The sequence below is a fragment of the Dromaius novaehollandiae genome, chromosome 9, assembly GCF_036370855.1.
Source record: "Dromaius novaehollandiae isolate bDroNov1 chromosome 9, bDroNov1.hap1, whole genome shotgun sequence".
NCBI lineage: Eukaryota > Metazoa > Chordata > Aves > Casuariiformes > Dromaiidae > Dromaius > Dromaius novaehollandiae.
In genome coordinates, this window is record NC_088106.1 from 4,900,399 (window position 1) to 4,921,739 (window position 21,341).

The 21,341-nt window shown below is 43.1% G+C and overlaps 2 protein-coding genes across 4 annotated transcripts in view; both read right to left on the reverse strand.

Moving 5' to 3' along the window:
* SI (sucrase-isomaltase) overlaps positions 1 to 19,866 on the reverse strand; it is a 61,725-nt gene extending 41,859 nt beyond the window's left edge. Inside the window, exons 1-11 of one of the 3 annotated variants that reach the window (XM_064516577.1) lie at positions 19,500 to 19,866; positions 17,005 to 17,076; positions 15,651 to 15,724; positions 14,791 to 15,032; positions 12,783 to 12,906; positions 11,197 to 11,270; positions 6,934 to 7,054; positions 6,736 to 6,845; positions 5,709 to 5,860; positions 2,362 to 2,533; positions 335 to 434 (exon numbers count right to left, since the gene is read on the reverse strand). In XM_064516577.1, coding sequence (XP_064372647.1) covers positions 335 to 434; positions 2,362 to 2,533; positions 5,709 to 5,860; positions 6,736 to 6,845; positions 6,934 to 7,054; positions 11,197 to 11,270; positions 12,783 to 12,906 — 853 coding nt within the window. In that variant the 5' untranslated portion in view covers positions 14,791 to 15,032; positions 15,651 to 15,724; positions 17,005 to 17,076; positions 19,500 to 19,866. Of the gene's footprint in view, positions 1 to 334; positions 435 to 2,361; positions 2,534 to 5,708; positions 5,861 to 6,735; positions 6,846 to 6,933; positions 7,055 to 11,196; positions 11,271 to 12,782; positions 12,907 to 14,790; positions 15,187 to 15,650; positions 15,725 to 17,004; positions 17,077 to 19,499 lie in introns of those variants that run through there. The other 2 variants (XM_026105688.2, XM_064516579.1) reach the window with 2 other exon arrangements.
* Positions 19,867 to 20,330: 464 nt separating this feature from the next.
* The window catches only part of SLITRK3 (SLIT and NTRK like family member 3), a 38,342-nt gene continuing 37,331 nt past the window's right edge, over positions 20,331 to 21,341 (reverse strand). The window contains exons 3-4 of the transcript XR_010390432.1: positions 20,479 to 20,654; positions 20,331 to 20,384 (exon numbers count right to left, since the gene is read on the reverse strand). The gene's annotated coding sequence lies outside the window, so the exon portion shown is untranslated. The remainder of the gene's footprint in view (positions 20,385 to 20,478; positions 20,655 to 21,341) is intronic.

Below are 21,341 nucleotides of genomic sequence, written 5' to 3' on the forward strand. Positions count from 1 at the left end.
CTAAACCTACAGTAACTCTGTCATGCTGGTAGTGAACGTAAGAAAACTTGCTTGGGTGAAAATGCAGGACAAAAATTCCCAAGGAACCCGAAGCCATGACTTGCACTTGCAATGGAGGGGAAGCGTATTCGGATGACTCTCTTAAATGTCCATATTTGCATAGGTCCCCCAAAGAGAAGGGAATCTCTAGAAACCCAAAGGCAAAGTCTTCTCTCATTAAATTTTCAAAGGTCCTTAATAAAGGACGTCTACCTCAGCTTTGATCACAGGCCCACAGATCACTTTAAAAGAAATTTAACCGCAATACTTGGAGCGGCAGAGAAAACTTTCTCACCCATGGCATTGCTGTTCATCAAGAAAACACCAACAGAGGCTCCACTGCTATCTTCCAAGCACAGGAAGAAAGTCTGAACTCCATATAAGTTATCCATGGCCTTAAAAAAAAAAAAAAAAGCTGATTAAAATCTAATAAGTGTCTGTATTCTGGGATATTTCAAGAGAGATCATAGACACAGCTTGAAGCTTCTCATAATAAAACAAACAACAAAAATAAAAACACTGACACTTTCCTACAGCTTTGGTTTCCACTTCCTGGCGTTTTTCTTTTTTGTGTGAATGTTTTCCATTAAACAAAAAGTTTCTGGAAATATATGGCTAACATAAGCAAACAGATATGATGGAATTTAGAGCAAGTCAGCATATATTGCAATGCTATTTCTGGGTAATATATATGCACATCAGGCGAACAATATACCCTAAGAGGTGGTACAAGATTTTACATCTAATCTGTGTTACCATTATTCCTACAAGGCAATCAATCATTTTTACATCTAATCTATGTAAATAAGAGTGCCTGATTTCTTTTGTCTCATTTCTACAGCTTTTTCCTCATTTTATTATCAACAAAGACCTTATAAATGATAACAGCTGTTGTCATAGCTGTTTATTTTCCCTGAAAAACAAAACTCAGAACAAATTAATGAGGAACATAACCTTAGCTATTTGAAATTAGCCTAACTTAATTTTGTTCACTGTTAGTTTAACTTAATTAGTCTACGTTCAATGGAGCCACTCAAATAAGAACCATCTTCAAACCTCCCCATGCTAATTATTAAAAAGAGGCCGTTCATTACTTATTACTCTTAACAACCTGGCCCCACCGGGCTTCCTCTGACAGCCGTCACCGGGCCGTACCTCAGCCACACGTGGCAACTCCTTCACGGGAAAAACTCCCATGGTAGAAGTCTCCAGGTAAGGGGTGCTGATTTCAAATGATTAATTAATTAGATACGGGGATCCTGCTAGTATAGCTTCTATTTCAGTGCAACACTTAAGTGCTCTCTTGAAATTAAGCATATGGATTGTTGCTTTATTAAACTGAGGTAATAGGGACAAATTGTGTTGATCAGAGGTTCATGAGCTAGTTATGAATAAATTAGTTTAGTTTAACTCCAGTAAAAATGAAATAAAAAATATTATTAGCAAACATGCCTTCATTCATAGTCTATATTGATTTCTTTCTCCATGATGTCCTTAAAGTTGATTGTGTACCACCAGACCATAGGGTTTTCAATGCCTCTTTTTTTTTTTTTTTTTTTTTTCATAAAATGAGCTCAATTGAGTGCTTACAAGCTTTAGTGAAAATTTCCCACGTTTGAAAGCTTCTAGCCAAAGGAAAAGATATTAATGAACATAGCAATGAGATGTGATTGCTTACATGCCCAGCATGCCCCGAAAGGTTGCGTGGGGGAATGCAGAGGCAGAAGAAGCAACAAGCAGAAAGTGAGCATCGTTGTTTTACTCGGTGTCTCACCTTCGGCACAAGCGGTTTGAAACCGTCTGCGCTAGGTACGAGATCCTTCTCTTATAATCATCGGAAAATCGGTGCCCTGGAAGTCATTTTGGAAGGAGACAGCCATAAAGACTCGAAACAAATAACTGCTGACAGACATATTTTATCTCGTACGGAAACAGCTGTTAAATGGAATTGTGCCATTATTTGCCGAGCTACAGAGCCATTATCCGAAAACATGCGTACTGAGCTTTGCACACAGCGATGCATTTGGATGTACGGTTATTTATTTCGTGTATCGGTGGGAGCTGAAGACTCTCGTATATTCTTGTTTATGAAGTGATTTTCAACACTTCACACGAACACAGAAAAAAAAAAATCAAAATATTTATAGAAAGCTATTCCTCGGGGAACTTTCCTCAGTAACATCCAGCTTTTAGCAGTAACATGTGGTGCCTGACAAGTCTTGGGGGAGAAACTCAACGGATATTATTAACATCCCTGCTGCCTAATACGCCCGGATTCCCGGGCCGGTGCGAGGAAGGAGGGGTGGCGAGGGGAGCCCTTACCGAGGAGGGGCTGGCGTCCCTGCTGAACATGGGCCAGGTTTTCCAGTTGACGTCGTGCTGGTACTGCTTGTGCGCGTGCTCTCCCACGCCGTAGATGTTGCTGCTGGGCAGTTTGATGGACAGCTGCAAGTACTGGTCAGCGTACTGCAGCGGCCCGATGGAGGTATTGAACCTGATCAAGAAATAAAAAAAAAAAATAACTTATTACTATTTTAGCAACAATTACTCTTTTTCGTTAGAGCAGAGCGGGCTCTCGATGGAGCTGGGGCTGCCAGAAATGTCCTGGCTGAGTGGCCAAGCTATTTTAGGGGCTGCATCCCCACGACTCCCAGCACAAGAGCAGGGCAGATGGAAAACTTCCACGGGTGGAAAGAAATGCGGAAATAACCCACTTTTTACCAGACTTTTCAAATCAATGGCAGCTTGCGCCTGCCGGGGGAAACCACGGCCCCGTGCTGGCCCTTCCCTCCTTGCTGCAGCAAACTGGGGTGGAGGCGAGAGCCTTGCTGAGGACGGATTACGGCAATAATTTAATCCTTATCATGGTTCAATCGCAGCTGATGGCTATCGCATTTCCTATAGCAAACTTTGCATAAAGCAGCTGCTAAGGGTTTTGACCTTAGGAACAGGGAGTTGGTGATGCTGAAAACAGATGTGGAGCCTTTTTTCATAAATATTTGCCCAAACAGAACAAGCCGGAGATCAGTATTCCCCCTTTACATCTCTTAGCAAAACACACAGTAAGAGCCAATTTCATTAATAAAGTATAATTTGTTAATTTAATTTTGTACCTTTCGCCAATCCCTTTCATTACTGACAAACTCCTAATCTTCTGGCCGAGGATTAGGAGAGCTTTCTATACTTAAGAAAAAACCTAACTTCTTTACTTATTTCTACGGGCAGGATTCGAGACCTGGCGGGGACATTTGCGCGGGGCCGAAGCGGCGCGGGAGCGGGCGGCCTCCTTAATTGGGTTTCCTCGTTTAGCCCCGCTGCCGAGTCTCCCGCGCCAGCCGTCCCGGGGGACCTTCGTCTGGGTCCGGCTACCTGACCGGGGTGCCCACGACACACCCAAAACGTGGACATTTCCCATCAAATTTGCCAGGTGCTGCTCTCTGTCCTGGAGCTTTTCTCTTCTTTTTTTTTTAAACCCCCAAAATAGAAATAGGTTTGAAATATTTACTTTTTTCTTTATGAAATGACAGACTGGAGAGAAAAAAAAAGTTCCAATCAATCCAAATATTTAATTTCATTAATTTTGAACTTCTCAGTGTTGCTTTTTCTCTGTTTTTCTCTAAGATTTTTAACATTCCCCATTGAGAAAAGTATTAAAATTGACCCCTACCCAGAAGTAGTTTTATTCTCCCTCAATCATCATTTTTTAAATGAAACAATCATAAATAGAATGTAATTACGAGTTAAACCAGATTTAAAGCTCAGAGCAATTGGAATGAAGCTGATCCTGAGATTTGAAGGTTATCTTCAGCTTTATTAAACTAAGAGCTTAGGGGGATCTACAGAAACACAGTCTTCCACCAAAACCAGAGAAAATGACTGACTTTGAGCTGGCAAACTGCTACCTAGCTGTGTTTCAATGTCATGCACAATTTCAAAGTGATATGCTTTTGTCTACTCACTTTATGCATTTTTAATTAAACCTCTTTTACAATCTGCCTTTTGTGTAATATTTGTGACAAATCTAGCAATCTAGAAGACATAACATGATAGTCATACAAAGGAGAGTAATATAACTTTCTCCTGACTTTACACGAACACACCCACATTAATTTTAATGAGAATTTATTGCTCTGGATGGATTAGTGCTCTAAGTGTATTTGTATAACTGTATTATATACGATATAGCTATATTTCTCACTATAAGTATATTATTATTACTAAAAGAAGTCCTTAAACTAAGTAAATACATAGTGTATTAACAATTACGAACATTGCATAAACAGGTTACAATAACAGGGGAGTGTGCACTTTCAACAATTATAATCCTCTCATATTACCTCTTCTTTTTTAAAAAAATAAAGTAAAAAAAATGCTGACACTAAAGAGGTTTCGTGGGTCAATCCTCAGCTAATGTACTTTTGCCCAGTTTTAATGATTCCTAGGACTGCCTTGCCCATCTGCTCACAAATTGTACTGAGACTAGTTTTTTGCTGGAAAAAAAAATTATGCTTTCTATGAAATTATGACAATTTTTGGTGTTGTCTTGCATATGATGATGGTGATTGGTCTATCAGAGTGCTAACTTTTTTGGGGGGGTTCTAGTGTAACGGATGATGATGGACGTTAGTAGGCTCTATAACTGTTTGGATAATTAAGACTTCTGTAATGAATTGCAATAACATATTGATTCTCTCTCTTCGTTATCCAAGAGGCTTCCCTTCTCTTTGGATGCATAATTGTTGGGGAAGAGCACTCATCCTGTGTAAACAAATTTATCAGGGATTTACACCTGAGGGGCTACTTTTATCCCATTTTAACATTGGCTTACTTTTAGATACTCACAAACTCATAGTCAAGCATAACTATAATATTTTTTTCCTTTAAAAGACAGAAAATGCAACTGTTCTTATTAAGTTAAATAAACATCTAAGGACAATATAAGCAGTCTTCCAGAGCCCTGGATCAAACCGGTCCTATTGAACTAGATCGCTTGTTCTCCCCTCCATACACCTATTTAATCAGTCATAGACTGCTGAATACCAAGTCCATCTATAGTGCACTCTATAATTGCAAATCAATCACTACAGAGGATTTTAAGTAAGTAAACAATACTAATAACTGCACAAAAGTAATTGCTAAGTAATTAAACTTGATGGGTTGACAGCAATCCAGCAATCCCACTCATCCTAGCAGTCTGACGGGTAATCATTCTTCGATTGACTGAATGAGCGTGTTACTCCTGACGCGTCCCCCTTTAAACAGGTCTGAAAGCTGGGCAGTGAGTTACAAGGTCGGTTTGCTCTATTTATTTATTTTTAGAAAATAAAGGGAATGAAAGCATTTGATATATAAGGATTCCCTGAATCGATCAAAGAAAGTAGCTGTGAAGATTTTCCCTGGTGTTAAGAGGAAAGAGAACCAAGAGCCAGCATGGCCAGACCCAAAACCGCTTGGATAGAGCTCTCCACATCACAGGAGTTATTTTGAGGGCCCTCAATGGAGTCCTTTCAAAGCCTTCATCACTCAGAAGAAGAAAAGAGGCAGCTTACATGTCCAAGGGGGCCCCACATACGTGCCGTCTTGGGCATATATCATTTATGTTCAACACGGACTTTCAGAGAAAACAAATCACGCCAGCATTGTTCATCAAAAGCACCAAAGTTACTTACAAGACTCTTCCATTGCTTACTCTCGTCACCGTGATGCCAAAGGGATTTTCTGTGACGTCAACTCTATACTGTAAGTTGGAGGCCGCGGATCCGCTGAAGGAACCCACGTACTCATGGGGGACTTCAAACCTTTCTTCATTAGGATCAGTGATCTGCACGTATTAAAACAACAAAAATATTAGTCTTTTAGAAATTGATGTCTAATTCTTACGTCTTCCAGCACGAACAGATATTTCTGACCTAGCAAAAACAGTTGTTGCCAAAACAGCATTAAGACAATAAAGGGTTGAAGTCAATAAATGGCAGAATTAAGACTGTTTAAACCTACCCAGCCTCTTTGTTCATATATATGAGGATATTTCCCTTCTTACTTGATTTGAGAGGATTTTTCCCTTGGAGTTCTGCATTATCCAGAATTTGCACAACCGTATTCCCAGCAGTTTCCCAGCCCTTCAGCTCCTCAGTTTTAATCTTTCCCCACCTCCAGAGGCTGGCTGAGCACAGACTAACCCAGCCTGCCTTCCAGATGTCCCACTCGGAGGTCCTACTTTTGGCAAAAGCCCCTTCCATTTTAAAAAATTGTCATTTTTCATTTTGGTCATCAGCCCTGTGCATTGCAATAGCAGCAAGGACAAAGAAAGGAGGGTTTCGGCACTCGCCAAGGGGCTGCGGCTGATGAAGGTGTGCCAGAATCCCAAGGTGTGTGTCTTGTGCCATGAACGGATCAGGAAGCAAGACAGCAAGGTCCAGAGACCGACTGTGTGTTTTGAGTCCAGACCTTTCTAAAAAGCTTTAAAAATGGTTGTCGACACCTTCGTTTAATTTGAGTTTGCATGGCTGGGTAAAAGTTCTCCTGGTCCAAATCTGCTCTTGGATACACCAGGACACGCTTCAACGGGGGTCACGAGAGCGAGGCAGAGAATTAACGGAGCCCTTATAGCCTCACTACGCGGTGTTTCTCCGTGATAACAGCCAGCCCCAAACATTGCACAGAGCCTGAACCTTAAAGCATAGGAAAAAAAATAACCTTGAACCGGAAGCGATTTTGGGTCTGATACTCTCCGGTGAGGAGGACGGTGCTGATATCGTTTCCGAAGAGGGAAGGTGACGACAGCCTTTTCAACGTCGCCTGGAACCCTTAGGGAAAAAACACACGTTGCGACGTTAGCGCGTTGAACGGGACACCTGGGCGTGCGTAAGCCTTGGAGCCGGGCCTGCAGCTTACCCGCCTGGGTTGTCTGCACGGATCCGTCCACTCGGTACCCATAGTTTGAGGAGAAGTAGCACCAGGGCACGCTGGTGTCGCTCTGGGGGCTCCAGCAGCAGCCGCGCAGGTTGCAGAGGTTCTGGTGCATGAGTGGCACAAGTGAGCAGATTTTACACAAGTAAATCCCTCCCCTGCACTACAATAATCAGAATGCACAAGAACTGTATTTTACCCCAGACACCAGAAACCTGTGTAGTATTTACAGTCAGGCTGACTCCTTCTGTGAAAAATCTATCAATCAGGTGAATTTGCTGGCACAGAATAAATAGAAAGTTATTTTCTGGATTTAGAGTAGAAACTTGCTTATTGGTGCTGGGAAAAATAAGGATTTTGGACATTCATTCTTCCTCAAAGCCACAAGATCTGCAGGTAAAGTGAACCTTTTAAAAAAACTATTGAATCATTTGAGCCGTGACAGATACAGTATAGTCTGACCAAAAGTCGCACAGCACAGAATGGATAAAAGTTATGGTTGTTATACCTGAAAAATAGTTTAAAACGTAGTTTAAGTATTCAGTAGTTATAAAATAATAATTTGTGCATGCAAAACAAAGACTTTCTGCACTGCTCTAGAAATACCTATGTTGATCAGCGATATAAAACACATTTTAATCTGATGTTTCAACATCATAAAGGCTGAGAAGACTTCCACACAGCCTCGATCTGAGATAAATCAACTTTTTTTTTCCCCCCCAAGAAACCCCAACTAATTAACCCTATTGTTTAAAATATACATCTCGGCGTAGTGGGACTAACCTTTACACTGCATCTCAGCAGGCCGGTAAACCAGAGCACCTTTGCTTTGTGGTTAGAAATTAACTCGTTCACACATTCTTTGTGTGAGTTTTATATTCGCGGGTGAGATTTGGGTAATATATCACTCACTCATTACAGAAATAACTCGTGACTGGGGTCAACGGGCAGCAGCGACGTAAGGGGCTTCACCAGGAGCCAAGGGCTACCTCTGCCCACGAAGGAGCTCAGGTGTCCAAGACCCACCTGCACGTCTCCAGGACCTCATCCACCCTGCACATCTCCAGGACCTCTGCCTCCACCTGCCAGCTCACAGGAGCTCTTGAAGCTGCTTTTGCCTTTGTGCATCTGTGGTCAAGTATTTTTGGCGTTTGTGCCATGTTTACTTTTGAATATACCGCAATGTGTTACAGCTGGAGCTGGCCCAGGGTCTCCGCTGGCTAACGCTGGCTTAGCCCTGGTGGCCCTCACGTCTGGGCTCTGGGGCACAGCGTGGCCGGTGCAGTGCACGGGCTTTCTGCGGCCTCCAAGAAGAGCCAGGATGAGCAGCGTGGCTGGAGGAGAGATGCTGGTCGCTCATTTTTCCCTCAGCCATCCACAGATCAGTGCACTTAAGAGGGCTGTGAAATGTCTGTATTCTCTCCCCACCTTCCCAGTTCCCGCTAGAAGAGACCTATTATAGGTTATAACCAATGTCCTAGGTTATGACCTGCCTCAGATAGCTTAAGCAGCACCTATCCCCTCTGTCCGAAGTTCTTTTTTTGTATTAATGACTAAATCTTCCAAACTCAGATCTTTGTTCCCTTTCCTTCATGTATCCGGGAACACCCTAACTACAGGGTGCTAGAGTTACTCCCACGGTCTTATCACTCCTTCCTAGAGCGGTGACTATTTAAATATCCCGTGCAAAGTACAATAATTTGAACAACAGATAATACCCAAAAGCCTGGTAGTTGAAGTATCCCCTTCCTCCAGTTTCATAAACACACACTTCTCTGTTTTCCAGCGACTTCTAACGAACACTCCATGAACACGTTGCAGCAGCTGCTTTACCGTGCAGTGATATTTCTCTAGCTAGCTGTTTCCAGCAGGTTTGCAAGCTGCAGCAGCGTAGCTTCACGAGGCGTTAAGCTCGCTGCGGAAGGACGCACGTGCGTAGGGTGGGAGACCCTTCGCGCCGAACACTGAGGGAGGAGCAGAGTTCACCCAAAGAGTACTGGAGAGGCCACTATAAAAGCTATCATTTCGTGTAAATAAAGATGAAAGCCGGTCGCAGCCTCTGAGCTGTAGCAGTGTAACAGATACCAATACCCAATAAAGTCAGGGAGAGAAAGTCAAAGCACGATTAGAGATAGTCTTGTTACAAGGAGGCGGTTTATGATGGCAAATGCTGTGAGATGGCTTCTGAACATTGACCTCGGCACCCGGGGCTAAAAGAATAGCTTGTCTATGTGCTTAACTACAATATGTCTGTTATGCAAACCAAATAGACAAGCCTGTGCCAGCAGAGTATTGCTGGAAAAAAGAAAAAAAAGCTTCAGAGGTATCAGAGCAATGCTGAACAGCCCGAGCACTAGTCACGGTGGCTCATTTTTTATTGAGTGTTCCTGCTGCCTAATCAAAGTTCACTATACTTTGCCACAGTAGGGAATAATCAATAAATATCTGTTTTCTCTCAGAGTTTCTATCTTCAGCAATCCTGTGAATGGTGAATAAATATTTATTTGCTTTCCATACTTCTACCCTGTGCAATCCTACTTGTAAAAGCTCATTTTCTGGCTTATTTTAGGATGTCCTGGTTGAATAAAAAAATCAAGATAAACACTAACCTGCCTACTATAAGAGCTTAGGTAAATCATAATTTTCCCAGCTGCTGCTTATCCTGCAAGCCTGTAATGGAAACCACTACAGAAGAGTTATCTTCTTTCCTAAGTAGGAATCTGGTGTTTTACAGCTCTGCCTCTGGCAGTATTAAAGATAAGGCTGAAGAAGGGCAACCAAAACGTTCGCAGGAGAAAACGTGCAAGGGAAGGAGTGGCAGAACGGGTGGGACTCTGGGCTACATCAGGCACGCACCTAACAAAGTTCATCGGAGCACTGATTAAAGGCGATATTTATCTCAGGAATCCCCTGAAATCAGCTCCCCAGCGTTCATTAGGGAAAGAACAGGTTCAAGGATCATTTTTTAGCCCCCACCGTCCAATCCACACCAAAAGGAAGGGATTTCAAAAACACGTTGAGGAATGAAAGCGTGCCAAAATATCTCACTTCTGAGTAACCCCTGCTGCTGTGTTTCCCAGCCAGGGCTGGGGAGCAGCAGGCAGGCACAGGCCATTAATCTGGGGTGCAAAAGGTGAAGGCACGAGCAGGACGGCCTCCTCCAGAGCCGTTGTCACTCCAGACAGGTGAACGGCCCCGGGGCTCTGGCTGGGCAAGGCTTGGAGGCTGCAAGGACCAGCGAAGGAACCGGCTCCTTCCAGCGGGAGAGAAGCGGTTCAGCCTCCAATAATACATTCACCTGCAGGGTTTTGTGAAACTACGTAGCAAAACACAACCTGCAGCATGACCGTAGCATTAACGACTGTCGGTTCTGCAATTAGCCGGGGGATTCGCTCAGAGATCAAGACAGCTGGTTAATCATTTCTGTAGCTCTGTGAACGATGAACCATGCGTCATGATATATGCACTATTTTTTTCTGCTAAACTTCCCCCAAAATGAAGGAAAGATGCCAGGCTCCCTTCAGCTTCCATCGGAAAATGAGAATATATATTTAAAGATGAAAAGTAATAACAATAATAACGTTTCAATAACAACCACTATACAAATCTGAACTGACGTGAGAGCTTTGAAAATTAGGATAGTTCTTTCCACTGGAAAACTTAAGTAACTCACAGCTTCTTAAGTAAGGTCATTTCTAAATTCTGCGCTCCATCAAAAGCCAAAAATTGACTGAGCAATAAGGAGATTGAGGTTAAAATTGGTTCTGGAAGGAAACTATGACAATGTCTATTATAGTCGAAAAATCTTGTGCAGCTTGGTAAAGTGCATCCTGACTTGCTAATTCTAAAATATACCTTATGATAAATGCTAATGCTTGGCCATCCCACAAAAAAGAACTGTTTCAGCAAAGCCGTTAAAAATAAGGAGTGAACTTTTCAAACTGTCTGGTGTTGGCCTGATTTCATTCCCTCTCATCTCAAGGGGAGATTGATGGGGTGGACTTTGGCGGTGGCCTTCAACCTTTGACAGCAAATTGCTACAGTGGCTGGAAAAATCAAACCTCGTGTCAATGGGCTGAAGCTGGTAATAACGGGGCTACACTTCACTGCAAAGTGTTCAGGCATTCACACATCAAAAAAAGGTTAAGAAAACACTGATCTAGTAAAGACAAGTTAAGATTTGTAATTACATACAATACGTTATGAGAAAACACCTATTTTCTAATTCTCTCTATAACGTTTCCAGACCTGTGTTGCTACTTGATCCGGGAGGCAGTCAATCCTCTCTGACGTACTTAAGGTTGGACATTGTGCAGTATATTCTGTTGGGGAAATAAGTTCATGGGTTATCATCAGTATTCCCAAATTATAAGAATGTCTTGATTATCTTTTAAGTCATTAACTATTTCTGCAGCCTGTTTCTCACGACCTTGAAACCATGCAACCATTAATATCAACTCAAATGAGCCTAAACTATTGCCACTGTGATTTCTCTTACCTTTAAAGAATTGCACATAACTATTCCAGATAAAGATAGGAGAGCTTCACTTTTCAGCTTTTAAGCATATGGGTGATGCTTTTAGTTTTATTTCTGAAGATATGCAATAACCCAGTTTTATGCAAGTCCTCTAACGAATTTGCAGTACTTCCTGCAAAGTACCTATGCCAAATGAGAATTGGAAGGTCTTTCTCTTTCTCACAAGGTGTTGTGTTATTGCTCTGTATGTGCCCCTTCTCCTGCAATACTGCTCACCCACCAGTGCTGGAATTGGAGCGTTAGATAAAAGCACCCAAAGGCCAACAAGACGCTCCGTTATATTTCAGGTTTGTGGGACCAAATTTAAGGTGACCCTTCGGCAGCTTCAGCTGGCAAAAGGACACGTGAGGGCAGTTTCTCCCAACACTGAAAATTATTTTACGTATGGTTTGGAAGCCTGTAGATCTTTGCAATGAGACCTACGAGGCTTAGAAATCCTATCTCAGGCTGAGAAACACACATAGACGCAGCTGCCCGTTTGCATTTTAAGTAACATAGGCACATCCAGCTTTTGCTCAGCCACACTGACACCCGTGCTGAGATTGAAACGGGCAGCAAACACGCAGATCTTAGTCCACACGAGCAGTCTGCTAACACACCAAAGCGTTTGTTTTGTATTAACAGGGTTTTTTTTAAATTTTACTGCCATTTTCACCTACAAGCGGTTTGCTTCAATCTCCATATGCAGATGGTTACTCACAGAAAATGGGATGTAAAGCAGGATGCTCTGTATTAACATCGCTGTAAGAGAAGCGGTTTCTAGTGTACCAGTACAGTAGCAGGAAATGTTGCAGGTTTTCATGGTTACAGGGGTTTTTCCATGCAATGTGGCTACTTCTGAATCCTCTCCCTCCTTCCTTTTCTTCCTTTCAGCCATGCATTATAGCCAAAAGTACTGAAATCACACTAGCTCTACGTTTAGAAAATAGACCAAAATGAGGAGAAGTGCAGGGCTGGGAAGAAGGGATAAAATTTTTTATGACCCTGAATTATGAATTGCTCTGTTTTTTTCTTATGTTTATACCAGACAGCGCTATTCACGTTATCTGTAAGGAGCGACTACGGTTCACCCTCGGTTAATGGTAAAAGTGGAAGAGTGACACGGGTAGCCAGAGTAAAACCCCCGATTTTGCAAAGGGCGGCAGAGAAATGCTTACGCTCTTTTTCGCCCGAACGTCAAGGTCCCTGCGGAGCCCGATGCCGGCAGCGGCGGGAGCGAGTCCGCGGGGAGCCCGCGCGGTTTCGCGGTTACTTTGAGCCGACGTGACCCGCCGGAGCAGCAGCGGTCACTACTTACGGGTCTTTTTGACTCCCGACTGCCCGGTGGCTAAGAGGATGATGAGGATGCAGGCCACGATGGCCACCATGCAGAAGAGGACAATGAGCATCACCTCCAGGCCGCTGAACTTCCTCTTCCCCATCTAGGCACAGAGCAACACCCGCGCGGCGGGAGGCACCATCAGCACTTTCGGAAACTCAACGCATGATTTATGCTTTAAACCCTATTCCTCGAATCCAGGCATTAAAATAAAACAGCTCCTTAAGGATGATAATTCTTATATTCAGCTTAATTCCCATAGCATAGATGGCTGCGTTATTAAACATCTGGGCAATCATTGAGAAATTTGTTTTGCTCCCCTGCAAACTTATTTTAGGCATACACAAAAAATTTTTCATCCGAGTTTAATTACGGCGATTCTTACATTCGACTGAAACCAAAAGGAAACAAACCCCTTATTTTTTGATTGCAAGCTTTCTGTCCCTCTTCAGGACAAACAACACCTAAATCCTGTTTTACAAAGGAAGATGTTGATTTATTTAAAAAAAAGACAAAAAACCTCTAATGGGCTCTGATAGCACGTCATGCTTGTGACACTCGGAAGGGCATGGCACAGGGGACGGGGTAGGTAACTTATTTGCCAAGCAGGAGCAAACACTGCGAGCGCAGTTTAGCGCTGCAGTTTAGCAAAGGCAGGAGTAGCCGCTGTGAGCAGCATGCTGACGGCTGCTTAAATCACAGCTAAAACAAGGTGGAGCATGTTAGTGCCTTAAATTGCAAGGCGAAACTCATGTTTTTTCCCTTTTGTGGCTGAATTTCTGCATTCCAGTTCCGCTCGTCCGCGATGCAGCACGGAGCAAGGCATGCTCCAGCGACACGGACGGGAGAAGCATTCCCCATGACCACTTTTAGCGTTCCCGTTAATGCTTTGGCACGCATACCTGGGCTTTCGGTACCCAATTTATAGGGGTATCTGTGCCCGGTGCTCCTCTCGGGGCACCGGGGGGAACGGAGCCGTCACCGGCTAACGCGCCCCGCTCTGCGGCTCGATCTTGGGTGATGAACAACACGGCACCGTTAATGTTTAACTGGACACCAGCAGTAAAACTAATTAAAAGTAATCTCCAGCATCCAGATCAATATATATTGGCCACAGTAGCTACATTTTTCATTCGGTTAAGAACACTTAACCTTGTGAAACAGCCTTAAACACAGTTAATTTACCGCTGTTTAGTTAAAATAAGAAAAAGTGGGAATCTGTACTCATTACGCTGGCATATCAAAATACTTTTAATGTTGTAGTGATAATCTAAAAAATGGAAAAATGCCTTTGAAGAAGCATTTTTTTGGTAGAACAGTTTAAATGCGTTGCGCATCCTCACCTCCCGTGTCCTCCAAGTGTCTCCTGTCGCCCCGGCTGCACCCTCCCTCATCCCGCAGCCACGGCAGTGAATGAAGGAACGCACAGCAAAAGCAATAATATTAAAAAAATCAACAGACCCCAGAGGAGAAAAGCTAGTACTTAGGCAAAAGTGCTTTTCAGCGTGGTGATTAATAAAGAAACTTTGATAAATAACATTATACTATTCATAAGTTCCTCAGTAATACCAAGATTTGTAGCCTCTTTTTAACATTATGCCTATTGTTACTCCCCCAGGGAATACCGTACTTAAATTTTGCAGCTGCACTGTTACCCTGCAAAGTAGGCACTTTAAGCACTGTTCTTTGCAATGGGGAAATGATGCTCCAGCTGTTCCCCCCTGGGGTTCCCTCCAACATCGAATGCATGTTCGCCAGGATCCCTAAAGAGTAACATTCATTTCTGGGAAAACTAGAATATTATCAAAGTTTCTGTTGTCAAAGCAAGCCCCCAAACAACCACAACAGAATATTTCAGTTCTTTGATTCTCAAAGTCTCCCCAAGTACCAAGGCTTTGAAGATAAGGATTTAGAAATGTAAATTCTCCTATGTGACATACACTCAGTGGCGAGGTAAAATTCAGATGCAACAAACGGAATTACATACCTTGAAGCCCCTCTGTCTCCTTCATGCACAGCTCCTGGTTGTAAGGCTCAACTTCAAAACCCATGCTTTATCCTGTGCTCTTATCAGCTCGTTGCATCGGTTGTTAGCTAATCTACCAATGGCAGGTACAGCCATAATTACAGGCAGATTGCAGAGACACTTTGAGCTAAATGGAGTTGCTATGGTTATTGCAGCCGAGGAATGGCTAGTTAATTAATAATATTTTGGTTCACTATCAGGTTCTGTAAGAAAGAGAAAAGCAGCAGTGCCATTGCACCACGCGTGGCCCGCACGGCGTGACTAAACATCTCCATTCTGCTCTTTTTCCGCACCGCTGTTAACACAAGCTTCGTGGACCTCCGTGTCTGTCGTCTGTCCTTCCTGCTTTAATCACCAAAGAAGTCATTAAATGCTCCCAAATGTGGAACAGAGCTATTAAAAGAGTTGTAAGAGGGAATCAAATGCATGATGATTACAACTTTTTTAGGACTTAAGTAAAAATTATTAATTTTAATATCAGTGTGGGCAGAGCCCATAAGATTCTGGCAATAAATGTCAAAAGCGTAAGAAAAAATATAAAAGATTAGTATGGAAGAGGTTTTACAGGGGTCTGTTTCTAAATAATATGAAGAGTAATTGGGTTTTGCATTTTCCTCCTAACAAATCTAACCTTAAAATTAAATCTTTATTTTCTGAAGGAAAACCTTCAATCCATGCTTATTAAGACCAATAAATAAGACTTACTAAGACTCAAGAAAAGTCTTTAAAAGTTATGCTGCGGTCATTCAGAGACGGCTGGGAAGTGCCACTTGTATTTGTTGAATTGTTCTGAAATTTCCTCAACTTCCCAAATATCTCACCTCTCACGGGCGAGTGCGGGAAGGAGCCCGCTCTCCTCTGAGCGCGAAGGGAATGGCTCTTTTTCCCCAGTCAGCTATTAAAAGAATGAAAATCAATCACACACATATAGCTCTCTCGCTCTCCTGTAACCATCCGTCTCTATACAGATGAATGTCCCCACTCTCAAGGACTCTGTTTTTGAAATGAAGCCCAATATTTGACAATCTCACCCTCTCCATTTCATTGCAACAACAATATGCGTTTGCAGAGGTGTGCAAGCAAGCCCTGGAAACGTAACACTAACATCCCCCTCCTGATATTGCTCAGCACACTGCTTTATGGCTGCATATTGAGACACAGCAGCTTCACAGGGATTACGAAGGTGTCAGTGGTTTAGGTTGCCGGGAAGTTTTTGCATGCATATCTATTCTGAAAGATTTATATTTTCGCTTAGCTGATTCTGCAAAATGCTCAAGGCAGCAAAGCGTGTGGCCACGTGCTGCATCTGAGCGCACCAGCCATCATACCGCCGTCAATATAACCATTTGCTAAAGTGCTTTCCTGAACTCGCGGTGCAACGCTCCTGTATTATCAGTCACCTAATGAACATTTTCTACGCGACCGGAGAGGCTAAAAACACAAAGCAAAAAGGTCTCACAAGAGGGTTAACCAGCAGGTTCCCTCCCTGAGTATATTTTCATTAGTTTACAAAGGATCTCAACAGCAGTGCTTTTGGGTCGAGATGCGATATTGAACTAAAAGAAGCAGGAACGGACAATGCTGCGCTCGGGGACACCAAGAGACTGTAGAGACAACCGTGAGCTCAGTTAAATCGGGAGCTGGAATAACACGGTCTCTGCTGTTTCCTGATCTGGTTTCCAGAAATTAGAAGCCAACTCTTTTCCGACAATCAGCAAGAGGAATGGTGAGAAGCCTGAGAGTTTGGACTAGACTGTAGAGAATAGTCTAGAAAAATAAGCAGGGAAATGAGGTACTGTTAAAAATGTAGACATTTAAAAAGAGACATTTATCTCTTAGGTTTTAACAGGCCCATTTTTAATTAAATCATATACAAGGCTGAACAGCTTTTAAACCTTCTTAGCTGGTCGTGGTTGCTTTTGTTCAGGGAGTTGCACTAATAATTGAGCTTTCAGTTTAGGGGCCACATCAGAAAAAAGGAGAGCTTAGGCTTTGCCTACAACCTCACAGGATTTATTATTTCACTCTATCAGTATCAAACATTTGCTTTAAATTACACCTTGGAGCCTTTCATTTCTGCAAGAAGCAGCAGCCGGTTCACGCAGGGAAATAATGATTAACCGAGGCGGAGGCATGTCGGAGATCCAGCGGGCACGTGTGGACTTTCCCACTCACCGTCTGGTGGCTTCATGGCGGTCCTGTATGGATAACGACAGGAACAACACTTCCGTGAAGGCTTCTGAAACCCTGGAGTGAAGGAAGATGCATGAGGGCAGAATAACGCTGTTAGCACCGCGTCACGGCCCAAGGCAAAACCAGAGCAAGCAGGGGAAATTCCAGCGAGAGCTGCCAGGATGTTCTGGGTGGGTCAAAATCACTTTAATCGCTGGTATAGCGCAGAGCTGGATGTATTTTCATTACTGCGGTGGGAACGGAACATTGCAGGGCCTCCACAAGATATATCTTTCGTTGTGAGGTTGTATTAAGTGAATTATGCTTTGATTAGATATTAGAGCTTGATAGCAAATATTAGAGTTTGATGTTAGATTGAGATGCCAAGGTATTTGCTTCTGAGGTCAAGGAGGCTGGGGACGGGATGGCGGCTGATGCAGTGGCTACCCGAGAGAGAACGGTGTCAGCAAACCGAGACCTTTCCAGCTGGTGCCACCCGCCGTCCTCTGAAGAGCAGCTCCAGCAGGTAGGTGAGCCTTGCCACCAGCAAAAGCAGTCCCACCTTGCCCTGCCTGCTGTCCTGCTCCACGAGGTCTTCAGGTTTCCTGAGCATCAAAGCCAAGAGCAGCTTGCATATACCTGAATCATAAAGGCCCTGCATACACTGGGTAATAAGTTACTTTTCCTGAGATAAAACAGATATCCTAGTTGGGCAAAAGTTGCCTATTTGGGTCAAATTTTGGTCAGAGCCGCAGATCCTACGTTGTATGATTGAATAGGTTGTTAAAACCCAATCTGTTCCTGCCGTAGCTCTGCTGCCATAAGTTAGTTTATACCAGTGATGAATTTGGTCCCAGGAATTTCAGGACGCGCTCGCAAGCGACTAAGGCAGAGGCATATGCAAGTAGAAAATGGCTCCAAGTTCAGCACAGCTCTTAAAAGTTTCCTGGGAACCCCTTGGTAGAAGTCCACCATCAAGCAGAAAGCCACGTGGATGATATTCCTGCCCCCAAAACCTTCCTCTTGGACGCCGAAATCACAGAAGACTTATCCCAGTAATCAGCTAAAAAGGAAACCTTGCAGAAAATCAAAGCTCCTCTTCATACTGAAAAGACTGTGTTTGGAAACGCCACTGAAAGAATCCCAGCCCCAGAGGGAGCGAAGAGAAACTGAGGCTGCACTTTCAGCATTATAATATTCATCTGGAGCACTGGGTGAAGCCTGGGTGCTTTCAGGATTATTTTTCTATTTACATAAGCAGTGAATAAAATAGAGTCCTGAAGCAGAGGACTCCTTATTTTGAAAAGGGTCTTAGCCTGTGAGCCGAAGCCACTGCATGTTCTCTCTGGCTCGATCGGTATTGAATTATTAATCTGTCATAGCACTGTTTTAACAGAGGCAAAGGAAAATTTAAGTCGGTCCCTCTTCCCCTTTACTTTTACAGACCGTACTTTATTATGCTTATTTATCACATGAATAAAGGGAAGCCTCAATAAATCCGCCAGACCTTGGCAGAACAGCATGAAGCAAAGCAAGGTCTGGTGAACCAGGTAGAATTCAACCTGAAGAGGGCTTCGCACACGCCTTAAAAAAGCAGGTTTTTTGCTCTTTGCTAAGACTGGACTGAACACTGGGAAAGAGGGACGTGGTCCAGCTGTGAGACCATCGCCCTCCCAGGCTGTATTTGCACCTGTGGCTGGGTAAGGAGATGCACTGTGGAGGAGACGGCTTCAGCAGGTTCACCGGTGGCTACGTAAAAGTCGACGCTTGCTACACCGTGGGCATCCGCGTGCTTTTGTCCGGGTTCGGTTAGCACCGCGTTCAGCAGAGCGCGTTGCAAGGCAGCGCACGGCAGCTCCTTCATGGGCATTTCTGAGCAGAGACCTTGGAGCACCCGGGGAAGCTTTTATGGTGGCTCCAGGCCTACGCTGCCGTTGTGCTTTGCAGCTTGTCATCAGCTGCCAAAGATCACGCAGAAGAAATGGAAAAATCCTACATTTAGGATAAGAACTGTGAAGCAATTTCAAGGAAAAACTGAGCCAGAAAGCTCCTGATGAATGAAAAAAATGTACACCTGCACTGGCGTTTCCTTCAGCCTCTGAACGGAGGTCAGCGTGAACCTGGCCCAGCAAGGCCAAGAGCTGGGAACAACCCACAAGCGTCTTGCATAGGCTCAATCCCAAAGGAGCTTCCGAAAGAAGGAATCTGAATCACCTTTCCTGAAAGCTGACTCGTCTTCCCAAAGCACCTCACAGTCCAAGATCAGTTCCTGTGCGTTCAGTCTCTAATAAAAATTCTTTTCATTAAACAGCAATTGACAGCCAAAAGATTCTGATTTTGCTCACTAACTGGATATAGAAGTAATTTCAACCGAATAATTTCATTGTCACAGAAAAGCTGCACCTGCCTGAAATTTATTTTCAAAATACTTACAGTTCCCCTAAGAGAAATCAGACATTGCACAAGCTCTATTTTTTGATATCTAAATAGATATTTACCTCTGCATCCAAAACGTGCGCCTTTATCCTGGCTCAAATAGCCCTTCTGAGCCAAAAGCAAATCGCAGCAAAGGTAATGAGCATAGTCCAAAATTCCTAAGTGTTCCAAAGTCCTAAGTGTCGTTTATGAATTTTTATTACTTTGAGTTATAGCCTTGTACAAGCCCTGATAGTTGCTGTCATGATAACCTTCTCATCCAAACTTCCACTGAGTGAAAGAGGAGGAAATTTTGCAGCTTTTAGTGCAAATGAGCAAATGACTTGTCGTGAATCTATGAAGATAGCAATTGTCACTGAAAGTCTCGCAGTAGTTAATACAGTAGAAATCTCTCAGGGGCTTGTGATGATCTGATAGTTGTAAGACATCGTATCAGAGCAAAAATGTTATAATAAAGCTTCTAAGAAAAAAAACGGTGATTTTTTTTTCCTCCCAGGAACTGAGAAGGTGTCTCATGCAGAAGGAACAAGCGTTACTGTAGTTTGAACTATAATCATGAATATAAATCACTTGGTTATGTCTGTAAATTAGTAACTGCTGTTTTTCAAGATAACCAAACGATATTTCTTAGCAGACCCAAATCTTATGTGTTGCCAAAAATTTATTATCTACCCTTTCAGCTGAAAAAAAACAATTAAAAACTTGCTGGAAAAAAAAAAAAGCATATTTTCTTTGTGACCATTCATGCTTAAAACCATGGAAATATCAAAATGTTTTTGACAGTGCTACGTGATGAAAAACTATTGTTTGCTTTTTTATTTTTAAAGCTGTAATGAGATTGCATTAGGAATATTTGAAAACATGAAAAGTGTCCTACCAGCAAATGATTTGAACCTGTCATTCGTGGCTGATTACGCTAGTGTTAACTTCAGGATACACTTCTCTGCCTACAAAGAAGGGGGGAAAATAATTAATATTTGCTTCCAGCTAATTGCTAGCTCATGATACTTAGCACTTAAGAGCATGTTACTAGTAACTCACAGCTAGGTCCTCATGGCTCTGCTCCGTCACTCCCAAGGATGCTCCGTACGGGGCAGCGTTGTCCACACCCATGCCGAATCCATCAAGAAACCTTTGGGCAGCTTCAACACGTTCACACTGGAGCCTACCGAGGGTGTCCGCAGGCATGTAAGGCCCAAGATCCACTGTGCCAGGTCCTGGAAAGAAGTTTGACTTGATAGTATTTATTCCTTCTCCAATATCTGAATTCACAGTCTGAGTCAGCAAACAAAACTATTTTAACCCAATTCAGAGGCTTTTTCTAAAAAAATGCTGACTTTTCAGGAAATGCAAGCATTACTGAAGAGCCAAAACTTGGCAAAACATTGGATATTAATGATTTGCATGAGGAATATCATAAGGTGACAGATTGAGTCCACTGTTGGTGCTGTTTCAGGAGTCTTACTGGCAGCTGGTATTTTGTTCTACCCTCAAGTCTTAATTCTCTCCAGATCTTAAACCTCATGTGATTTAGTGTGTTCCTTCCCCAAAACGCCATTTCTGCAAAGAGACCTGCAGGCATCAGAGACATTTGCTGAACATGGACATGTCAAGGATAACATTCAATTAAAGCTTTTTATTGGGGGGGGGGGGGAAGTGTATTTCTTTATGTGAAACCTAATGGGTGAGAGATTCAAGAACTGATTACAGAAGTACTCAGAGCACCTTTTGAATGAGGAAGTGCAACATAACGATGAGATGCAGCATCTGAGTGACACAAACGTGCACAAGAAGCAAGAAAATCTTGCCCTGCCCAGGGAGGTGTAAGAGGAAGTTCTCTGCAGCGTTGTCCCGTAATTTTCACGTGGGTCAGAGGAGCAGATAATTCAGCCTTGGATGAGGCA